At 44.2% G+C, this 20,741-nt stretch overlaps 1 protein-coding gene across 2 annotated transcripts in view; it reads left to right on the top strand.

Moving 5' to 3' along the window:
- MRTFA (myocardin related transcription factor A) overlaps positions 1–20,741 on the top strand; it is a 2,407,897-nt gene that overhangs the window by 975,019 nt on the left and 1,412,137 nt on the right. For both annotated transcript variants that reach the window (XM_044075412.1, XM_044075419.1), the window contains one exon: positions 19,237–19,302. In XM_044075412.1, the coding sequence (XP_043931347.1) occupies positions 19,237–19,302 (66 nt within the window). The remainder of the gene's footprint in view (positions 1–19,236; positions 19,303–20,741) is intronic.

The raw sequence follows: 20,741 nt of genomic DNA, 5'->3' as shown, positions 1-20,741 counted from the left end.
ATTGTATTTCTTGCGGGAAGCAAATACCTCATAAGGATTTTCATTCTTACTCCTTGCCAAGGCCCTGATCACAACGTTGATAGCTGTCGGTTTTGCGCTAGATTCAACCAACGCATGATCAAGCGTCTGTTCAGTTTTGCATTTCATTACTTTGGCTGAAGATTTAATTATATAATTCTGGCGGAACAGCCGACAACCGGAGTTTACAAAAAACGCAAGGAAAAGGATAGGCATCCGAGGTCCAAAACCGACAATGAAGCCTCTTTTAGGCCAGTCGCCGGTTCTCAGTGAGGTGCTTTCGCAGCCCCTGGCGCCCGCTACCTCAGAGCCACAGGCCGCTTCTGACTCCCACGTGGAGCTGACTGGGCCTTTGGAAACTCAAGGTATTGGACACTCGGAAATCAATCCCTCAGATGGGTCCGGAGCTGCTGAGCAGGCATCTGTTTCTGTGGGTGTCTTTAGACCTACACAACTATATATTAAGCCATCCTCAGCTTCAAAGACAAAGACTAAAGCAGCTCTAAAGACAAAGAAACAAGAACAGTATTCTCCTACTCAGACTTCCATGCCTAAAAAACAGATGCTCAAAATGGCCGAAGACCTAATTACTTTGATCAGGGGCTCCCATCCCCCTCCTGATAAGAGGCCTAGGCAAGAGACAAAGTATGACTCTTCTGATCAGGTATCTATTTCCTCTGATTCCCCTTCTGAACATGATTTTTCCATGCTTCCCTATGAGGATTCTGATGCTGAAGAATCCATTCCTTCAGCCTCTCCTCCTGAGGACTATTCCTTTGGGAAAACACTGCATACTATGAGGGAGCATTTCCACTGGGAGAGCCAAGATTATTCTGTGTCTAAGAAAAGGCTCAGAGACTTCCTGCTTCTTCCGCAGCATAGACCCCTTGCCATTCCTCCTGTTTTAGACATTGTAGATGATGTATTTTCAGAGTCCGGACTGTTCCCCTGACTCTTTACCCCCTGCACCTGCTAAGCCAGACAGATACTACAGGGTCCCAGATCCTCATAAATTCCTATATAAAAACCCCGCTGCTGACCCAGAAACTGTATCTCAGGGTCCCGAGGGGGTTAAGGCTGCTACTGCGAAAAACCCTGTCCCCTCTGATAGGGATTCTAGGGCTCTAGACAGATGGGGGGAAAAAAGTATACACTTCTGCCGCCCTGGCTGTAAGGGCTTTAAATTGTCAATTTCATATGCTTAAATATCAGCAATATTTGCTGTCACTACTTAAACAGACAATGTTGACAAATACTGAATGTTCTGAGAACAAGGAATTGCAGGATTTATTGCATGCAACTGAGCAAGTGGGAAAGCATACTTTGCAATGTGGTTATGATTCACTGGAGGCCACTTGCAGGGCCGCTCTTACAGATTCTGTTATTAGAAGGCATACTTGGTTAAAGGAACAAAATCTGTCTGATGATGTTAAAGCAAAATTATTAGATGCACCATTACAGCATGATACTTTGTTTGGTACTAAAGCAGAAGAGGTGTTGAAAAAAATGGAGGATAAAGCAAAATCCATGCAGACAGTCAAGGATTTCTTACAGGTACAGCCACCCAGGTTTAGCAGGAACTGGCCTTCTAAAAATTGGTCCTTTCCAGTCTCAGACAGACCACAGAGGCAGATACAGGCGTCCTAGAGGCAGATCTCAGCCCCAAGGCTCATACAGGCCTAAACAATGGGGTGCGCCTACCTCCAAAAGCAGAGAAGACAAATCACAACCTTACAGGAAACGGTCCCAATGACTTTCCTCTTCCAGTTCCAAGCAGTTTCGTTTTGACAGCCCCCTTAGGGGGAAAGCTAGCACTTTTTTCATCAAATTGGCAAATGGTTACCCAAGACAAATGGGTTCTCAACGTAGTGTCCCAAGGCTACAGGTTCCGTTTCCACACCCTACCAAGGTCAAAGGGCATGCCAGACCTGCCACACAATCAATGGGCAGCGACACAAAAACAAATTACAGCCCTCATGGACATGAGGGCCATTCAGCAAGTACCACATCAAGTGCAGGGGCAAGGATTTTACTCCAGACTTTTTCTAGTGCCCAGGAAGGACAAAACCTGGAGACCAATTCTGGACCTATCTATACTAAATACGTTTCTGGAAGTTCCAAAATTCAAGATGTTGACTCTTCAGCAGCTACTGCCCATGCTGGGCAAAAGGGCTTGGCTAGTAACTTTGGACCTAAAAGAGGCATACCTGCATGTCCCAATCAGACAATCTTGCAGAAGATACCTCAGATTCATAGCTGGCTCAATGCATTACCAATTCTCTGCACTGCCCTTTGGCTTATCTACTGCGCCCAGGGTCTTTACAAAATGCCTGGCACCAGTAATTGCGTTTTGCAGACAAAAAGGAATTCAAATTTATCCCTACTTGGACGACTGCCTAATTCAAGCAGAGAACAAAGACACTCTTCTAAAGCATCTGGCGTTTGTAAAAAGATTACTAATTGGCCTAGGGTACACAGTAAATGAAAATAAATCAAAACTAGTGCCCTCTCAAGAGATAATATTCCTGGGGGCAAGCTTAAATACAACTGTTCAGATGGCTTATCTCAAGCCAGACAAGCAAAAACAACTGACTACTTACTTCAAGAAATTGGCAACAAAAACCCACTTATCTGCAAGGAAAATCCTGCAGGCCTTGGGTTTCATGGCATCCTGCATTCTACTAATTCCATATGCCAGACTGCATATGAGGAAACTACAATAGTATCTGAAAAGTGTTTGGACTCGGCATTGCCACAGCCTGGAGACAGTAATTGCACTCATTCCCTGCCTACAACATGAGTTTCGATGATGGGCAGAAAGAAGCCCGTCACCACAAGGGTCTGCCATTCAGATTACCCACAGCCAGACAAACACTGACAAATGGATGCATCAGATTATGCCTGGGGGGCCCATATGGCAGGAAAATGTATTCAGGGCACATGGCCTGCAAATCAGATGCATCTTCACATCAATCAAAAAGAGATGCTAGCTGTTCAAAATGCCCTGACAGCTTTCAAGGACCTGCTTCATCCAGGACAATTACTAATAAAGACAGACAACACTACGGTCATGTGGTACATAAACAAGCAGGGAGGTACTCATTCCTACCCCCTCTGCAGACAAGCAATGACAGCAATGACCTTATGGGACACAGCATTGGCCTTTCAACTTCACCTGCAAGCTCAATTCCTGCCAGGAAAAACAAATACTCTGGCAGACGAACTAAGCAGAAACCTCATGGATCCACAAGTCATCAGGATGATAACAAGGAAATGGGGATGCCCAGGCATAGATCTATTTGCCTCCCCTCACAACTGTCAGTTGCAGGGATTTTGCACAGGGACTTACCACAAGCAAGCATGGAAAGTGGATGCCCTATCATTCAGGTGGAAAAATCTAACAGTATATGCTTTTCCCCCACTACCTCTCCTTCCCAGAGTACTCCTAAAGGTCAGACAAGAGAAGCCAAAAATGATTCTGATTGCACCAGACTGACCACGCCAGCACTGGTACCCAATTCTGAAGAGCTTGTCTCAAGGTCCAGCATAGATATTGCCTCAAACTTCTCACTTGCTGACCCAACAAAACAATCAGATCCTGCACAGCCAACTCAGGACCTTAAATCTGGCAGCATGGCGAATAATGTAGCCATAATGAACACTCCCCTTTCAAAAGCAGTTATGGATGTTATCTTGGAGGCCCAGTACCAGAAAGTCTTATGCAGAAAAATGGAGGAGGTTCTGTGCTTGGAACCAAGAACAAGGCATTGACACGTCTGTACCAAACATTCCTCAGATTTTACAATACCTGACTGAGATGCTGAACAAAGGCCTTTCTTTCTCATCAGTAAAGATTCATTCCTCTGCCATTTCTGCACATTACAATACAGAACCACCTATCTTTTCTCACCCTTTAATAAGACAGTACCTCAGAGGGGCCAAAAACATTAGGCCTCCAAGGAGAGCACCCATTCCGGCCTGGGACCTCAATTTTGTTTTGGAAAAACTCACACTGCCTCCTTTCAAGCCAGCATCAACAGCGGATATTAAATTCTTATCCCGGAAAACAGCTCTGCTCCTAGCCATTACCTCTGCAAGACGAGTCTCGGAGTTACAAGCACTCATGGCTGTGGAACCTTCCATCATTTTTCATCCAGACAGGGTTTCTATGTGGACAAACCCTACATTTATGCCTAAGGTGGTCTCCAGTGTGGCCCTCAATCAAGCCATTCACTTGCCTACCTTTTATCCAAATCCACAGAACAAGGGGGAGAAAATTCTGCATTCTTTGGATATACACAGGCAGTTACGCTTCTACTTGGACAGAACTAAAGCTTTCAGAAAGACTGAGCAACTTCTAGTGTCATATGCTGCAGGATCATAAGGAAAGGCTATCTCAAAACAGACTATTTCTAAATGGATAGGCCATTGCATCTGTTTCTGCTATTATCAACATGGCAAATCAGTGCCTAAGGGCATTAGTCCTCATTACACCAGAGCAGCAGCCACTTCAGCAGCCTTTCTCAGGGGAGTACCAACCAAAGAAATCTTAGAGGCTGCAACTTGGAGTTCAGTGCACACCTTCACAAAGCACTACTACTTGCCTCTCTACTCTAAGTCCAGTGCAGGCTTCGCCACTGCAGTTCTGCAGGGTCTAATAGCCTCTCTTAATCCTATTTAGCCCAGCCACCCTTCCTCAGCTTTGGGATTCAACCCAAGAGTAATGACTGCAACAGTGAAACACGATGAACATAGTACAGTTGTGTACTTACCATAAATGTAGATGTTTGAGTGTATTCACTGTTGCAGTCCAGGTTACCAACCCACCATCCCCCTTCTCTTTGCTGGGCCTTATCTTCACTTCTCTATCCTAGGCAACCTTTTTGGTGTATTTGCTTGTAGATGAAGGAAATGTTATTTTTGTGTATGCATTTCTTTTTGATATATATTTTTCAGCCTACCTATTTGGGGCACCTGACATCTGGGGAAAGAAAAACCGAAGAAAATGGCGTTGGCTGCATCTTTTATACCCCTGGCGCACTGACGTCAAGGAAGAGGCGACAACAACCGACGCCAGACCTAGACTTTGGAACTCAGGCCGACTGCGCATAGCCTGCCAGCAGGATAACCCAAGAGTAATGACTGCAACAGTGAATACACTCGAACATCTACATTTATGGTAGGTACACAACTGTACTTTCTCTCTCTTCTAAGTATCAGGGCTATTCAACCTGTCCCAGCAGAAAAAAGGGGACAAGGTTTTTACTCAAGACTTTTCCTGATGCCCAGAAAAGACCTCCTAGCATCCTATCCTGGATTTCTCTATTCTAAACACCTTCTTGGTAATCCCAAAATTCAAAATGCTAACACTTCAACAGCTGCTTCCTATGCTAGGCAAAGATGCCTGGTTGGCAACCTTAGACTTAAAGGAAGCTTACCTGCACATTCCAATAAGGGAATCTTGCAGGAAAATACCTACGCTTCAGAGCAGGCTCCATGCACTGTCAGATTTCCTTCAAGGATGCATCTGCAGTCATAACATATGGGTTGTCCTGCCTCAGGCAGCCCTTCGGTCGGCCGGATTCTAAAGTCTGGGTCTGGCCTCGGCTGATGTCGCACTTTCCCCGACGTCATAGCTACTGGGGTATAAAGGCATCAGCCGACGCCATTTTCCTCAGTCTTTCTTACCACGTGGTGCCCGAAGCAGAAGCTGTTCGCACGTGCCGGTCGGTCAGATCCAGAGATTTCAGCTACCGAATACTTCGAAAAAAGCTAAGTACCCCGTTGGGGACTCTTTCTTGCCTCAGCCCGATGTCAGACAAAGTAAATAATTGTTTAACTTGTGGGAAACAAATACCTCATAAGGATTTCCATTCTTACTGCCTTCCCTGCTTAGGCCCAGACCACGACATATCAGCTTGTTTAGCCTGTGCCTCCTTCAACCGACGGACTCTTAGACGTCGGTCGGAGTTTGCAGAAGAATTTTTCGGTTCCGCTTTTGCATATAAAATGCCGTCGGAGGCTCCGACTTCGCATTTGGCCAAAAAACACAGGGAAAAGGACCGACACTCGCGGCCCGCGGTTTCGGCTGAAACCACGGCTAGACCTACCGCGAATGTCTCGGTTTTGGCTGAAACCGAGCCCTCGGTTCTTCCTACGACAGAAACCTTACCTCCAACAACCGAGGCCACTGAGGCCCCGGCCGAGTCGGCTTCAGAAATCCCTACCAAAGCTAGCTCTCAAGATTTGTCCGACACCATTCCATTGGACATATCTACACCTGCACGTGGGGCAGCTAGGCCCCCAGCTTCTATGTCTGTTAAGGCCTTCTCCAGGGCTAAAGCTGCAAAACTTTCAAAAGCTTTACCTGCCAAATCTACTTCTCAGAGGCCTTCCTCAAGTTCTCAGATTCTCAGTCTTGCTGAGGACCTGATATCCTTGATTAGGGGCTCCCAACCTTACCCAGACAGGGCCTCCCAACCACCACCAGACAAAAGGCCTAGGACTGAACCCTCTGAACCTGTCTCCTCCGATTACTCCACGGATGGATCTGATTTGTCAGACCATCAAAACGGGGCCTATTCTCCTTTCGAGGATTCAAATGCTGAAGATTCTATCCCTTCTGCCTCCCCTCCTGAAGAATTTTCCTTTGGGGAGACCTTGCACTCTGAGGGAACACTTTCAATGGCAGGGTCAGGATTTTTCTGATTCGAGAAAAAGGCTAAGGACTTTTTTACATTTGCCCCAGCATAGGCCCTTAGCCATACCACCAGTGCTAACTGTAATTGATGATGTGTATAATGATGTTAGTTCTGCACCTGATTCTCTTCCTCCGGCCCCTGCCAAACCTGACAGATATTACAGGGTGCAGTTCCCACTTCCACCTGTATAAAGCCCATGCTGCAGATCCAGAAACTATTTCACAGGGCCCAAAAGGTGTTGCAGCTGCCACTGCCAAAAATCCCCTACCCTCTGACAGAGAGTCTAGAGCATTAGAGAGATGGGGTAAAAAGGTTTATACATCTGCTACTCTTTTTGCCAGGGCTTTAAACTGTCAATTCCATAAGATACAGTACCAAGAATATTTGTTAGATCAGCTGAATAAGAAGCTTTCTTCTACTGAACCTTTAGACTGTAAATCCCTTCAGGATTTGGTACACAACTCTCAGCAGGTCAGTAATCATTTCTTAAAATGTGGCTATGATGCACTGGAGGCTTCATTTAGATCAGCTATGACTGGGGCAGTAATTCGTAGGCATGCCTGGCTAAAAGAGCAATCCCTGCCAGACCATGTCAAGGCTAAGCTCCTAGATGCTCCAATGGAGAAACAAAGTTTATTTGGCTCCCCTGCACAGGAGATTCTAAAGAAGGTGGAAGAAAAAGCTAAATCTGTACAAACAGTAAAGGAATTTCTACAGGTCCAACCTCCGAGGTTCAGCAGAAACTGGCCTTCCAAGAATTGGTCCTTTCCAGACACCTCCAGAGCACAGAGAGGCAGAAATAGACGCCCTCGAGGCAGAGGTCAATCCAAAGGTGCCTATAGGGGCCGTCAGTGGCAGTCTGCCAACCAGAGGAGTACTGCCACAGCTGCAACTACAACCACTAGCACAGGACAGACACAATGACTTGGCTCTGATTCCGCCTACCAGGGAACAGCTGGAAGCTCCCTTGGGCGGAAAGCTGGCTTTATTCTCAAAAAACTGGCATTGCATTACAAAGGACACATGGACATTGCAAACAATAGACAAAGGATACAGGTTTCACTTCCACACTTTACCAAAAAAGAGCGGAATGCCAAACCTACCACCAAATCAGAAGCCAGAGGCTTTAAGACAAATCAAAAATTTACTTCAGATGAAAGCGATAGAAAGAGTACCATCTATGGAACAAGGCCAAGGATTTTACTCCAGACTATTCCTTGTACCAAGAAAAGAAAACCAATGGAGGCCTATTCTCGACTTGTCCGCACTGAACACATTTCTCATTGTACCAAAATTCAAAATGCTGACCCTACAGCAACTTCTTCCCATGTTGGGCAAGGAGTCTTGGCTGGTGACTCTAGATCTCAAGGAGGCATACCTGCGCGTCCCTATCCGACCAGATTGCAGAAGATACCTCAGATTTCTTGCAGGATCAGAGCATTATCAATTCTCAGCATTGCCCTTTGGCTCATCTACTGCGCCCAGAGTATTCACGAAATGCCTGGCATCAGTAATTGCACATTGCAGACTTCAGGGAATTCAAATCTACCCATACGTGGACGACTGCCTAATACAAGCGGACGACAAGACAAAATTGATAAAGGATTTGGCCTATGTCATACACCTGCTACAGACCTTGGGATACACAGTCAACATCCAAAAGTCAAGACTAGTGCCATCCCAAAGGATAACCTTTTTGGGTGCAGATCTGGACACAATAACTCAGATGGCTTTTTTCACAGAAGAAAAACAAAAACAACTTCCAGATTATTTCATGACTTTGACAAGACAAACTCAGCTTACTGCAAGGAAAGTCCTGCAGGCCCTGGGTTTCATGGCATCCTGCATAATCTTGATCCCACATGCCAGGCTGCATATGAGAAAATTACAATGGTACCTAAGGAATGTATGGTCTCAACACAGACACAGTCTAGAAACCATGATACCAATCATTCCATGCCTTCAAAAGGAATTCCTGTGGTGGGCTCAGGCCTGCCAGTCCAACAGAGGGTCGCCTTTCATGAAACCAAAACCAAGGCAGACCATCACCACGGACACCTCAGACCTAGGATGGGGAGCACACATGGAGGACAAATGTATCCAAGGCCTATGGTCTCAAGGACAGCTAAACTTGCACATAAACCAAAAGGAGATGCTGGCAGTGAAGCATGCAATCGAGGCATTCAAACCATTCCTCCAGCAAGGACATCTGCTGATAAGGACGGACAACACCACGGTCATGTGGTACATAAACAAACAGGGAGGCACGCATTCCTACCCTCTATGCCGGATGGCAATGGATCTGTGGAACATAGGCCTGAATCTCAATATCCAGCTGCAGGCCATATTTGTACCAGGAAAAGAGAATTCACTAGCAGACAACTTAAGCAGGACTACCACGGATGCTCACGAATGGATGCTGCATCCAGACATCTTCAAACTCATAACAAAGAAATGGGGATTGCCAGAGATAGACCTGTTCGCCTCCCCTCTCAACCACCAACGGAAGAAATTCTGCTCAAGGACATACCACCCACAAGCCTGGAGGGTGGACTCTCTCTCTTTCAGCTGGAGTGCCCTAATAGTGTATGCATTCCCACCTCTCCCATTGATGTACAAGGTTCTTCTGAAGATCAGGGAGGAACAGCCAAAGGTGATACTAATAGCTCCGGACTGGCCAAGACAACACTGGTATCCGCTACTGAAAAACATGTCTCAGGCGAACTCATGGCCTCTACCCTTATGGCCTCTTCTTCTAACGCAGAACAATTTCAAGACCCTGCATCCAAGCTTGAAAACTCTGCAACTAACTGCCTGGAAAATTGCTTAAGACCAAACCAAACTTTCTTATCTCAGAGGGTCAAGGACATTATCCTGGAGTCTCGCAGATCCTCCACCAGGAAAGCATACTCTGCTAAATGGAGGAGATTCCTCATTTGGAGCACATCAAAGGGCACAGATGTTACAGTGGCAAACCTAGCACACATCCTAGAATAGTTAGCAGAATTGCTACACAATGGCCTGTCTTACTCTTCCATTAAGATTCATGCTTCAGCAATTTCAGCAGAATACAACATGGATCCGCCTCTCTTCTCTCACCCTCTACTCAGACAATTTCTGAGAGGGATCAGAAATGTTAAACCTCCAAGGAAACCCCCTCTACCTGCATGGGATCTCAATTTTGTGCTGGAAAAATTGACACTACCTCCTTTTGAACCAGCAGCATCAGCAGACTTACAGTTTTTATCTTGGAAAACTGCTTTCCTTCTGGCAATCACTTCAGCAAGAAGAGTATCCGAGCTACAGGCATTAATGGCAGTGCAGCCTTTCATTATTTTTCACCAGGATAGTGTGTCTCTGAGAACCAATCCAACTTTCATGCCAAAGGTGGTATCCAGAGTATCCCTTGAACCAAGCCATTCATTTGACTACGTTCTTCCCTAACCCACAGAACAAAGGAGAGAAACTCTTGCACACCTTGGATATACACAGACAACTACGCTACTATCTGGACAGAACTAAAACTAGCAGAAAAACTGACCAACTTTTTGTAGCCTATGCAACTGGGGTGCAAGGAAAAGCAATTTCCAAGCAAACAATTTCAAAATGGATAGGAAATTGCATTCGCTTCTGCTACTCTTTTCATGGAAAGACAGCTCCAGAACATATCAGGCCTCATTCCACAAGGGCCACAGCCACCACTACAGCTTTCCTACGAGGAGTGGCTACCAAGGACATTTTAGAAGCTGCTACTTGGAGCTCCGTGCATACATTTGCCAAGCATTATAATCTACCGTTATACTCCAGATCCCGAGCAGGCTTTGCAACTGCAGTTTTACAGGGGATCTTAACTACACCATCCTTATCTTAGTACCTCCTCCCCCAGTTTGGCTATGGTATTCTACCCATATGTTATGACTGCAGATGCATCCTTGAAGGACATAGTACAGTTTTGTACCTCCCATAAATGTAGATGTCCGATAGGTATGCATCTGCAGTCAGGATTACCCACCCTCCTTCCAATCTGTGGTATTCCTAGGGTACTTACCCCTCTTTCAGCTAGCTGGGGGAATCTGTTATGGTGTATTTGTTTGTTTGTTTGTATATATGTATATATATATATTTTTTGCTACTGTTTGGAACCTTCAATATTAATCCAAATTTAGCCTTCCTAGAGGGCACCTGGCATCGGGGGCAAGAAACACTGAGGAAAATGGTGTCGGCTGATGCCTTTATACCCCAGTAGCTATGACGTCGGGGAAAGTGCGACATCAGCCGAGGCCAGACCCAGACTTTGGCATCCGGCCGACCGAAGGGCTGCCTGAGGCAGGACAACACATATGTTATGACTGCAGATGCATACCTATCGGACATCTACATTTATGGTAGGTACAAAACTGTACTTTCTCTGCACTTCCCTTTGGCTTATCTACTGTGCCCAGGGTATTCAAAAAGTGTCTAGCTCCAGCCGTTCCATTTTGCAGGCAAAGAAATATTCAAATATACCCATACCTGGACGATTGTCTAATGCAGGCAGAAAGTCAGGGCATGCTATTAAAACATCTAGCATTTGTAAAGAAACTTCTAACTTCGCTGGGGTACACCCATGAACAAAAAGAAATCTCATCTGGTACCCTGCCAACAGATGTATTCCTGGGAGCAAGCTTGAACACAACTTCCCAGATGGCTTACCTCATGCCAGAGAAACAAGTTTATTTGATAGCCTACTTCAAACTACTGGCCACAAAGACCCATCTATCTGCTAGGAAAATTTTGCAAACCCTGGGGTTCATGGCCTTTTGCATTCTACTAATTCCATATGCAAGACTGCATATGAGGAAACTACAATGGTATCTAAAAAGCCTATGGTGTCAGCATTCTCAGAACCTGGAATCAATGATTCTGATCTTTCCTTGTATAAAGACAGAGTTCCTTTGGTGGGTAGAGGCCTGCCACCTCAACAAGGAGCTCCCTTTCAATCTGCCCCCTGCCACCCAAACCTTTACTACAGACGTATCAGACTATGCATGGGGGGACTCACTTGGCAGGGCAGTGCATTCAGGCCAAATGGAACCCGAGTTAGATGCACCTGCATATCAACCAAAAAGAAATGTTAGCTGTACAGAATTCCCTGACAGCCTTCAAAGACAACATCCTTCCAGGACAATTATTGATAAAGACAGACAACACCACAGTTATGTGGTACATAAACAAGCAGGGAGGAACCCACTCATACCCTCTCTGCAAACTAGCCATGGCTCTGTGGAACACAGCCTTGAGCTATCAAGTGCACCTACAAGCTCAGTTCCTGCCATGCAAGTTAAATTCACTGGCAGACGACCTAAGCAGAAATCTCATGGACCCACACGAATGGAAACTGGAACCAAAAATATTCAACCTCTTATAGGATTGTAGGTTCATAGGTTCATACTAGGCTATCTGCCCTAGGGCATTTATAAGCCCAGCCAGAGAGTGTGTGGCTTTCACCACCCCTTAGGATGAGAATACTATACCCATTAGTTTGCTGTGCCTCTGTCCAGCAGTGATACAGAGATGATTCCCGGGGTAAACCTACAATCTCCCATCCACTCGTCAAGATTTCTCTTGAACAGAGTCAGTGAGGGGCTCTGCCTCACATGGACTGGGATTCTGTTCCATAGTGTAGGGAGTCTCTGGGTGATGAATCTGTCCCTCCAGCACGTCCTATTTATATCCGTTTTGAGGTTTAAGTCTCTTGCTCTCATGGCTCTGGTGGATTTGGATTTTTTGAGGTGGAGCATGTCCATTAATTCCGGGTTGGACATGGCCTTGTATGTCAGGCACAGATCACCTCTGAGCAGACGGTATGCGACTGAATAGAGCTGGAGTTTCTTCAGTCGGGCATCGTATGACATATGTTTGAGCCCCTTTATCCTTTTGGTGAGGAACTTTTGGGGTCTTTCCAACCGCTGCAGGTGTCGGGTAAGGTACATTCCGAATGGGGCGTTGTACTCGATCATTGGTCTGATAAGTGAAGAGTACAGGGGTTACAATGACCTCTCCTGATCTGGATGTGAATCCCTTCATGATCAGGTGGGCAATGTAGAAGGTCTTCCTAACCACTTTGGCAATGTGAGTGTCAAAAGAGTGGTTACTGTCAACTTGGGTCCCCAGGTCCCTGATAACTTCTTCCGTGTTTAATGGATTACCACCTATGTGGTAATTAGGGGTTACCTTGTTTTTCCCAAAGGGTATGACTATACATTTTTTGGCATTTAGCTTAAGGCCATGGCTCTGGCACCAGTTATCCATTTCTATGAGACCTCTCTGGAGGATGTCTGTGTCTGATGGAGTGTCAATTATGGTGCCCAGTTTGCAGTCATCTGCAAATTTTGTCAGCCACAATCCCCCTGTTTGCCTGCACTTCAGAAAAATAAATGCCGAACAAGAGGTGGCCCAGGACTGAGCCCTGTGGGACACCGCTCGTGACCGGCTTAGAGTCTGACATGGCACCAGCAACTCTAACCCTGTGTGTTCTGTCCTTAAGCCAGTTTGCAACCCATCTTGTGACATATGGGTTTACATCTAAGCTGGTGAGCTTTTCTATGATGCCCGAGTGGGGTATTGTGTCGAACGCTTTTGCTAGGTCAAGGTAGGCTGTGTGAACTGCCTTACCCTCATCAATGGCCTTAGTGACTGTTTCGAAAAAGTCGACCAAGTTCAAGAGGCAGGATCTGCCCTTGACAAAGCCAAATTGGGTAGGATCCAGTGTCTGTAGGTCCCCAATGTCTTTATTTATGAGTTCCATTATGATCCTCTCCACAGCTTTGCAGACCAGGCTCGTCAAGCTTATGGGGCGGTAATTTCCAGGGTCCGTAGAAGCACCGCCTTTGTGGAGTGGGACCACAGTTGCCGTACGCCATTCTTTGGGTACGTATCCTGTAGTAAGGCTAAGATTAAACAGCAGCCTTATTTGTGGGTTTAGTTCCTCATTGAGTTCTTGAGGAACAAATGGGGGACTCCAGAGATAGACCTGTTTGCCTCCCCTCAGAACTACCAATTGGACATATTCTGCACAAGGACTCCCCACAATCAAGCTTGGAAAGTGGATGCCTTGTACTTTACCTGGGAAAGCCTCTCTGTTTATGCCTTTCCCCCTATGCCTCTCCTCCCGAAGGTTCTGCTAAAGATCAAACAGGACAAGCCAAGCACAATGCTGATTACACCAGACTGGCCTCGCCGGCATTGGTACCCCCTCTTGCGCAGTTTGGTACTGCTGGAGCCATGGCACCTACCTCAGACACCTTCCCTGCTGTCCCAGCAGGCAGACCAGATTCTGCACCTTCCACTTCAAACCCTGAACCTTGCAGCCTGGCTATTTCCTTCAGCTCTCCAATAGCATCCTTCAGTAAGCAGGTTCTAGATGTCATTCTGGAAGGAAGGAGGCCTAGTACTAGAAAATCTTATGCTGAAAAGTGGAAAAGATACTGTTCCTGGAGCCAGAGTCAAGGGATGGGCATAACGGTGCCCAGCTTACCTCATATTCTTCAGTACTTAACAGAAGTGCTCCACAAGGGTCTATCCTTCTTAATTAAAATTCATGCCTCTGCCATTCAGCACATTGTAAAACTGAACCTCCCCTCTTCTCTCACCCGCTGCTAAAGCAATTCCTCAGAGGGGCTAAAAATGTAAGACCCCCCCCCCAAGTGAGCCCGTACTCCAGCCTGGGTCCTTAACTTTGTATTGGAAAAGCTCAATCTCCCTCCATTTGAACCAGCTGCAACTGCAGAGTTGAAATTCCTTTATTGGAAAACAGTCTTCCTTCTAGCCATCACTTTAGCAAGAAGAGTGTCTGAATTACAGGCCCTCATGGCAGTGGAGCCCTTCATTATATTCCATGCAGTCAGGGTTTTCCTCACGACCAATCCTTTCTTTATGCCCAAGGTGGTGTCTAGTGTGGCCCTTAAGTCCATTCATTTGCCTACTTTTTTCCCTAATCCACAAAACAAAGGAGAACGAATACTGCAGTCCTTGGACGTGCACAGACAACTTAGATTTTATTTGGACAGGAGTAAGCCTCTCAGAAAATCTGAACAGCTGCTAGTTGGCTTTGCTGCAGGGGCAGAGGGGAAAGCCATTTCAAAGCAAACCATTTCTAAATGGATAGCGCATTGCATTCATTTCTGCTATAAGCACCATGGAAAACCTACCCCACAGGGGATAAGATCACATTCCACCAGGGCTGCATCTACCTCTACAGCCTTTCTCAGAGGAGTCCCTACCAGGGACATCCTAGAAGCTGCTACCTGGAGCTCTGTACATACCTTCACCAAGCATTACCACATGCCCATTTTTTCTAAATATAGAGCTGGTTTTGCCACTGCAGTTTTGCAGGGCTTAATTGCTGGCCGTAATGCTCTTTAACTTACTCCTCCCTTCTTCAGCTTTGGGAATCAGCCCAGATGTAATGACTGCAACAGTGAAACACGAAGAACATAGTAGAGTTGTGTACACTTACTATAAATGTAGATGTTCGAGTGTATTCACTGTTGCAGTCCTGGTTACCCTTCCTCCAGCCCCCCCCCGTCTTCTCTTGGCTCTACCTTTGTTTCTTGTTTTAAGCTTTGTGGTGTATTTACTTTTTCATGGAGGTGTAACATATCATGTAATTGCTTTCCATTGTGGGGGCACCTGACATCTGGGGCAAGAAAAACTGATGTAATGGCGTCGGCTGCATGTTTTATACCCCTGACAATCTGACGTCATGGAAGAGACAGCATCCTATGCAGGAAGCCATGACTTTGATATTCAGGGTGGCTGAGGATTACCTGCAGGCAGATAACCCAAATGTAATGACTGCAACAGTGATTACACTCGAACATCTACATTATGATAAGTGTACACAACTGTACTTTGCATGTCTAGTGAGGGACATGCCAAATGGGGCATTTTACTCGATGATAGAAGGAGATGACCTATTTCTTCCTGGCTGCAAAGCTCTTGGTAATGAGGTGTGCAACATAGAAGGACTTTCTGACCACAGTGGCAATATGGTGGTCAGAGGAGAGGTTGCTGTCAGCCAATGTCCCCAGATCTCTTATAACGCCTTCAGTGTTCGGTGGGCTCCCATTGATGTGGTAATTAGTGGGAACTGAGTTTTTCCCAAAGGGGATGACGACACATATTTTTTTTTGGCATTAAGCGTAACTTCTGTTAATTAAACATTTTAATAGTGTCTCATTCTGTGTGGTGGTTTTTTTTTTTTTTTTTTTTTTTAGTATTTCCAGACTACTAATACCAAGCAGAAATGGTATTCAATATATATGTCCATGACTTCTGAGAGATGGTATCTGACAATCCATATGGAAATAGGAGAGGTTATAGGTAGCCACGCAAATTTCATGGTAATTCGTTTTTCAGGTTTCTTTCCAGATGCCCTTGCTTTCAGGGGTCTTTGTCCAGATTTTTTATGTCTGAAGGTTGATAGGTATGGCAAAACTGCCATTCCTAAGGGCTGTTTGTGAAGTAGCCCTGTTGAAGGTGATGCTTCATCATTTTTCAGCGTTACTAGAGGTGTGGATCAGAAAGACTTTGATCCTGATGCAGAATTCTCTTCCTTTTCTTCTGATATGCACAAACAGGCTTACTGTAGGAGTTTTCATTGGCCGATGCTGCTCCATACCCTCCCACCTTCCTTTACTTAGCTACTGAAATTTTGGCTCCTGTGGAGCTGCAGCGTATATGTATGAAAAGTGAATGCAATCTACACAGCATTTGGAGAGTTAAGATTTTGGGGAGGAAGAAATTACCAGTAAATAATAAAACTGGGAGAAGTATCGGAGTGTATGTAAATTAGATAGTATGCAGACTGGAAAACTGTGGTGGTGGGTTACATGCAGTGTTCTGGTTATCCTTTTTCCAGATTTTTTTTTGTTCTGCATAAGGTCTTTGTCTTCTGGTTTGCTTGAGTTTGACATGGTGTTACAGTGGTCATTTATAGATTAGCTGTGTATGATAAGGCATAGTGGAAGCTTGGATTTTCAGATTGGTATGTCAGTATTTCTCATATTTGCAGATGATGTAGAATTATTTACCTTTATTTGAGCAAAGAATTTTTCTGCTGCAAATGGAACTTTTTTAGATAATTTACCACAGACTTTGACTGTGGTGGTGCAGCGGTCAGCGTTGTCACCTCACAGCAGGAGGTTTTCTGGATCGATTCTCGGCAGCGTTCTGTGTGGAGTCTGCATGTCCTCCCTGCGGTCGAGTGAGTTTTAAAGACATGCAGATAGGTGCATGTGTGTATATGGGTGTCTTCTGTGAAGGTTGGGTGTCAAGCTTGCAGGTCAACACCATAAAAACACCACTACCAATCAATCTGCAGACCAGCTGTCCGGTGTGGCGACCCCTAACCGGGAAAAGCTGAAAGACGTTTTGTTGCCACAGACTTTGAATCAGTATGTAGTCTTTATTACTTTACACATTAAAATAAGTGATGCACTTTTGTGTGCTGAAGTTTATAATATCTTAACGAGAGGGTTGAGGAAACGTCTCCAAACATTGCATTGTAGACAAGTCTCCGCATTTGAAAGTTAATTTCCAAATTTTGAGAAATTATTTTGCTTGAATAACAGCATTTCAAGGACAAGTACTCAGTAAAAGATTAGTAGTTCTTTTTCACTTAATTGGAATGGAGTTTTTTAGGCATCATCTCTGACTGTGGTTACTCAGGATAAAGAAAGGACTACAGTAATGCTCATGTCTTGTTAGACGCTTTGATGTAATTTGCAGGAGTCTATATTGAATCGTCGCGATGATTTATCGACCCCATGTAAGCAAAAGCTTACAAACTCGAACGCTTAGAACAGCGATTTTTTTCCCAAGGGGAAAAAAATCGCTGTTCCAAAAAAAAAAAAAAAAAAAAAAAAACCACTTAAATAAAGTGGGAGGCTTTGCCCCCCACACACCCCCCCTACTTAAATATACCAACTCCGAGATCGCACTACAGTGACGAAAAGGGCAAAGTAACGGACGCGGCCAAGTGATTTCTTTCCCAGGGAAAGAATTTGCTTATATGCTGCTTCGTCATTTTGCCTTTTCGTCTTTTCAAGTTCGACCAAGACGCATTCGAAAGAATGCGTCTTCGGTCATCTAATAGGAACCCAGTTTGCAGAACGGGAGACATTTCTGCCTTTGACCATTTGTTAACCCCTTCTTGAAGTAACCTGCACGCTGAACTCACTCTTAGAATGAATATGAGCTCGTATCATACCTCTCAACTTCTTGGTGGAAGAAATCTGGACAAAGCCTAAAATAATTGGGGAACAAAGGTCCACAAATAGGTACAAATGTGAAGTATTGGTCTTGTGAACTTAGAAAGATGCTAGAATAAAATGATATGTTAACGTGCGTTTCCTGAAGGATATGGAGTCTGAAACTCTAACCCATTTCATTATTTAGTGACTTCAATCCTTAGTAGTTTGCCAGACAACCAAAGATTTTATGAGGAGTGGACCAAAAATATGAGGCAAAAAATTTGGACATTCTGTTAAGATCTGAACAGTTAAAAGGTATGTCTGGCATTATTCAAGATGACTAGTACAATTGTAAAATGTAGACTGACAGGAATATTAATCCACTGGAGGATAAAGAAGAAAGCAAAGACGAGTCAGACCGTATAAAATGAGTAACAGCTTAGTACATTTATTTTAGGAAGAATATACGACCGATTGTAAGCTGATAAGGAGTGTGTGTATATGTCTGTGTGTTTGTATGTGTATGGATGCAAATGTACTTGAGTCTTTCTTGCATTTAGGTCTGTGGGCCTTTTCTGTAGTACCCAATTGGGTCGAGCACAATTTATTTAACTCTTCCTCACCAAGTGCACTTCACAAGTGTGTAGGTTGTAGCAGTAACTTTAGGAGCTTGGAGACAGAAAACTAAAATTAGTCTTGATGGTTAGTTGATCTTTGCAGTGTCAAAGTTTCTGTACTCATTTGGAGGAGTCTTGTTATATTAAATAAACATGTTAACAACAGAATGTTTTCTGTGTTTGAATTATGCACTGCAAACTAAGTGCACAAGTGTAATATTATTAAATATACACTGCATGTCACACGGTGTTGTAATTTGTGGTCCAGAGTCACATTGTTTTTCATTTATCTGTAGGTATGAAGTTACAAAGTTAATTTACTCTGTAATGCAGAGCATTTGATTTGAATGTAGTATATCAGAATACAGTTTAAATTGCATGAATCTTAAAGAATGTTGTTGTGAACAATGTCATAACGTGCCAGTATGTGTTTGTGCATTTTTAACATTACATTATCATGTAGTTGTATCCCCGGTCTTACTCTCACTTTTAACTTCCGTTGCAACACTAGCAGTTGCGGAAACCACTTTTCTTTTGGCCACTTCTGCAAAAAAAAACATTTGATGCAGGAGAATAGAGTTCTGTCTTTCTTTCTAGCACAGAGAGAGAGGTACACATTCCTTCTTTCTAATCCCTTTTCTGATTTTCTCTCTTTTTATCTAACAGTGCTTCAGCTGAAGCTTCAACAGAGGAGGACAAGAGAGGAGCTGGTCAGCCAGGGGATCATGCCACGTAAGTGCCAATATTTATTGAAAAATGAAATGTAGAGTCTACTGTTTTGTACGGTTTCCGTTTTGAGAATAAAGTACCTGTTATTATTACCTTTGTAGTTTTTCTGTAAAACCTGTTACATTTTTTTTGGTTTAGTTTGATAATATATAGATTGACATATTACATGGCAAAGGTAATGCACATGGACAATGTAAAGTATTATGCTTGTAGTCCACCTTCTGCAGGTATTGCAATCTCTGCTTTTGGGAAAAGTGCTTTGAAAATGTACCTGGTATATCTAAAAGCTTGCAGGAATATGGTAAATTGAGCAGTTGGCCATGTTCCTCTATTTAGGAGAAAATTTGCTGATCTTGACCACCCCCATGCAGCATCTCCAATGCAGTATACACAACCATCAGTCAAGGGCTGTGTCAGAAGATTATCTGGATAATAAATTGTGAATCCTTGTCTCTCACTTACATTGTGACAGTCTCTCTCTCTTCTGGAGTTAGACAAGCTGATGCACTTTATGGTGATTTGTAGTACCTGATCTCATAGTCTTCCTGGTTACTGCCTAACCTACATTGGGTTTGCTTAAGGAAGTTTTCTTGTGAAAAGTTTGTGAGGGGACATGCTGGGTGATAGAGAAGTGCTGCAAAGCACAAGAGGGTAGATGTTGCATGTTCTGAAGTCAGAGTTTTAAAGGAGGTTTGCTGCATTTGTCTTTTGTGTATTGTATTAAAAAGGTGAGAGGAACTTCTCTCATGCATTCTTCTCAGTTTGTGTATTTTAGATACTGGAACAGACTCTGGAAATCCATACAGTTAGAAAAGGTCATTTTCTTTGTGATGTTGAATGATCCATGACCATACACTTTGTTGAATTCATTAAGTATTTTGCTACAAATTTGGACTAACTGCAGTAAAAAGGATGACTTATGTTACCTGGTAGCCTGAAAGATGTGGACGGCCTTTATTTCAAGCGGCACATAACTTGTAAATGCAGTCTGGTGTTAATTGTGTAGGAAGAAAAAAACAGTTCTGTGTGCTGATTCATGGTTTACCAACTGTGCAACTTTAAATATGGGCTTGTAGAATCCACATCTGAACTTGAGAAATGAATAAAGTAAAGGTGCTGAGGAAGAAATTGTATTCTGAGCTAGATGAGTGAACATTTGAAAAATATGTTTTCATACAGTTATTCCTTGTGGTTTGTTTCCTTGGAATTTGATCAGGGCTTTTCCTTTGCTAGCTGAACACCTTTTTGCACTGTGTAACATTTAAAGCAAGATGCAGCATAATTTTAACTCCATTGTTAAACTGAACCTTGTTGCAGGTTATGTAACTGTAAATTGGCCACAGCTAATCTGCATTGAGAACTGTTGCACATTTTACCCTGTGGGCAAGATGAGCTATGGTATTGAAGGAATTCATGGCACAGTGTTGTAGTGGGATTTATTT

Source organism: Protopterus annectens, chromosome 1.part1, assembly GCF_019279795.1.
Source record: "Protopterus annectens isolate FY-2018-M chromosome 1.part1, PAN1.0, whole genome shotgun sequence".
In the NCBI taxonomy this organism is placed as follows: domain Eukaryota; kingdom Metazoa; phylum Chordata; order Ceratodontiformes; family Protopteridae; genus Protopterus; species Protopterus annectens.
This window is presented reverse-complemented; position numbering and strand designations above follow the sequence as displayed.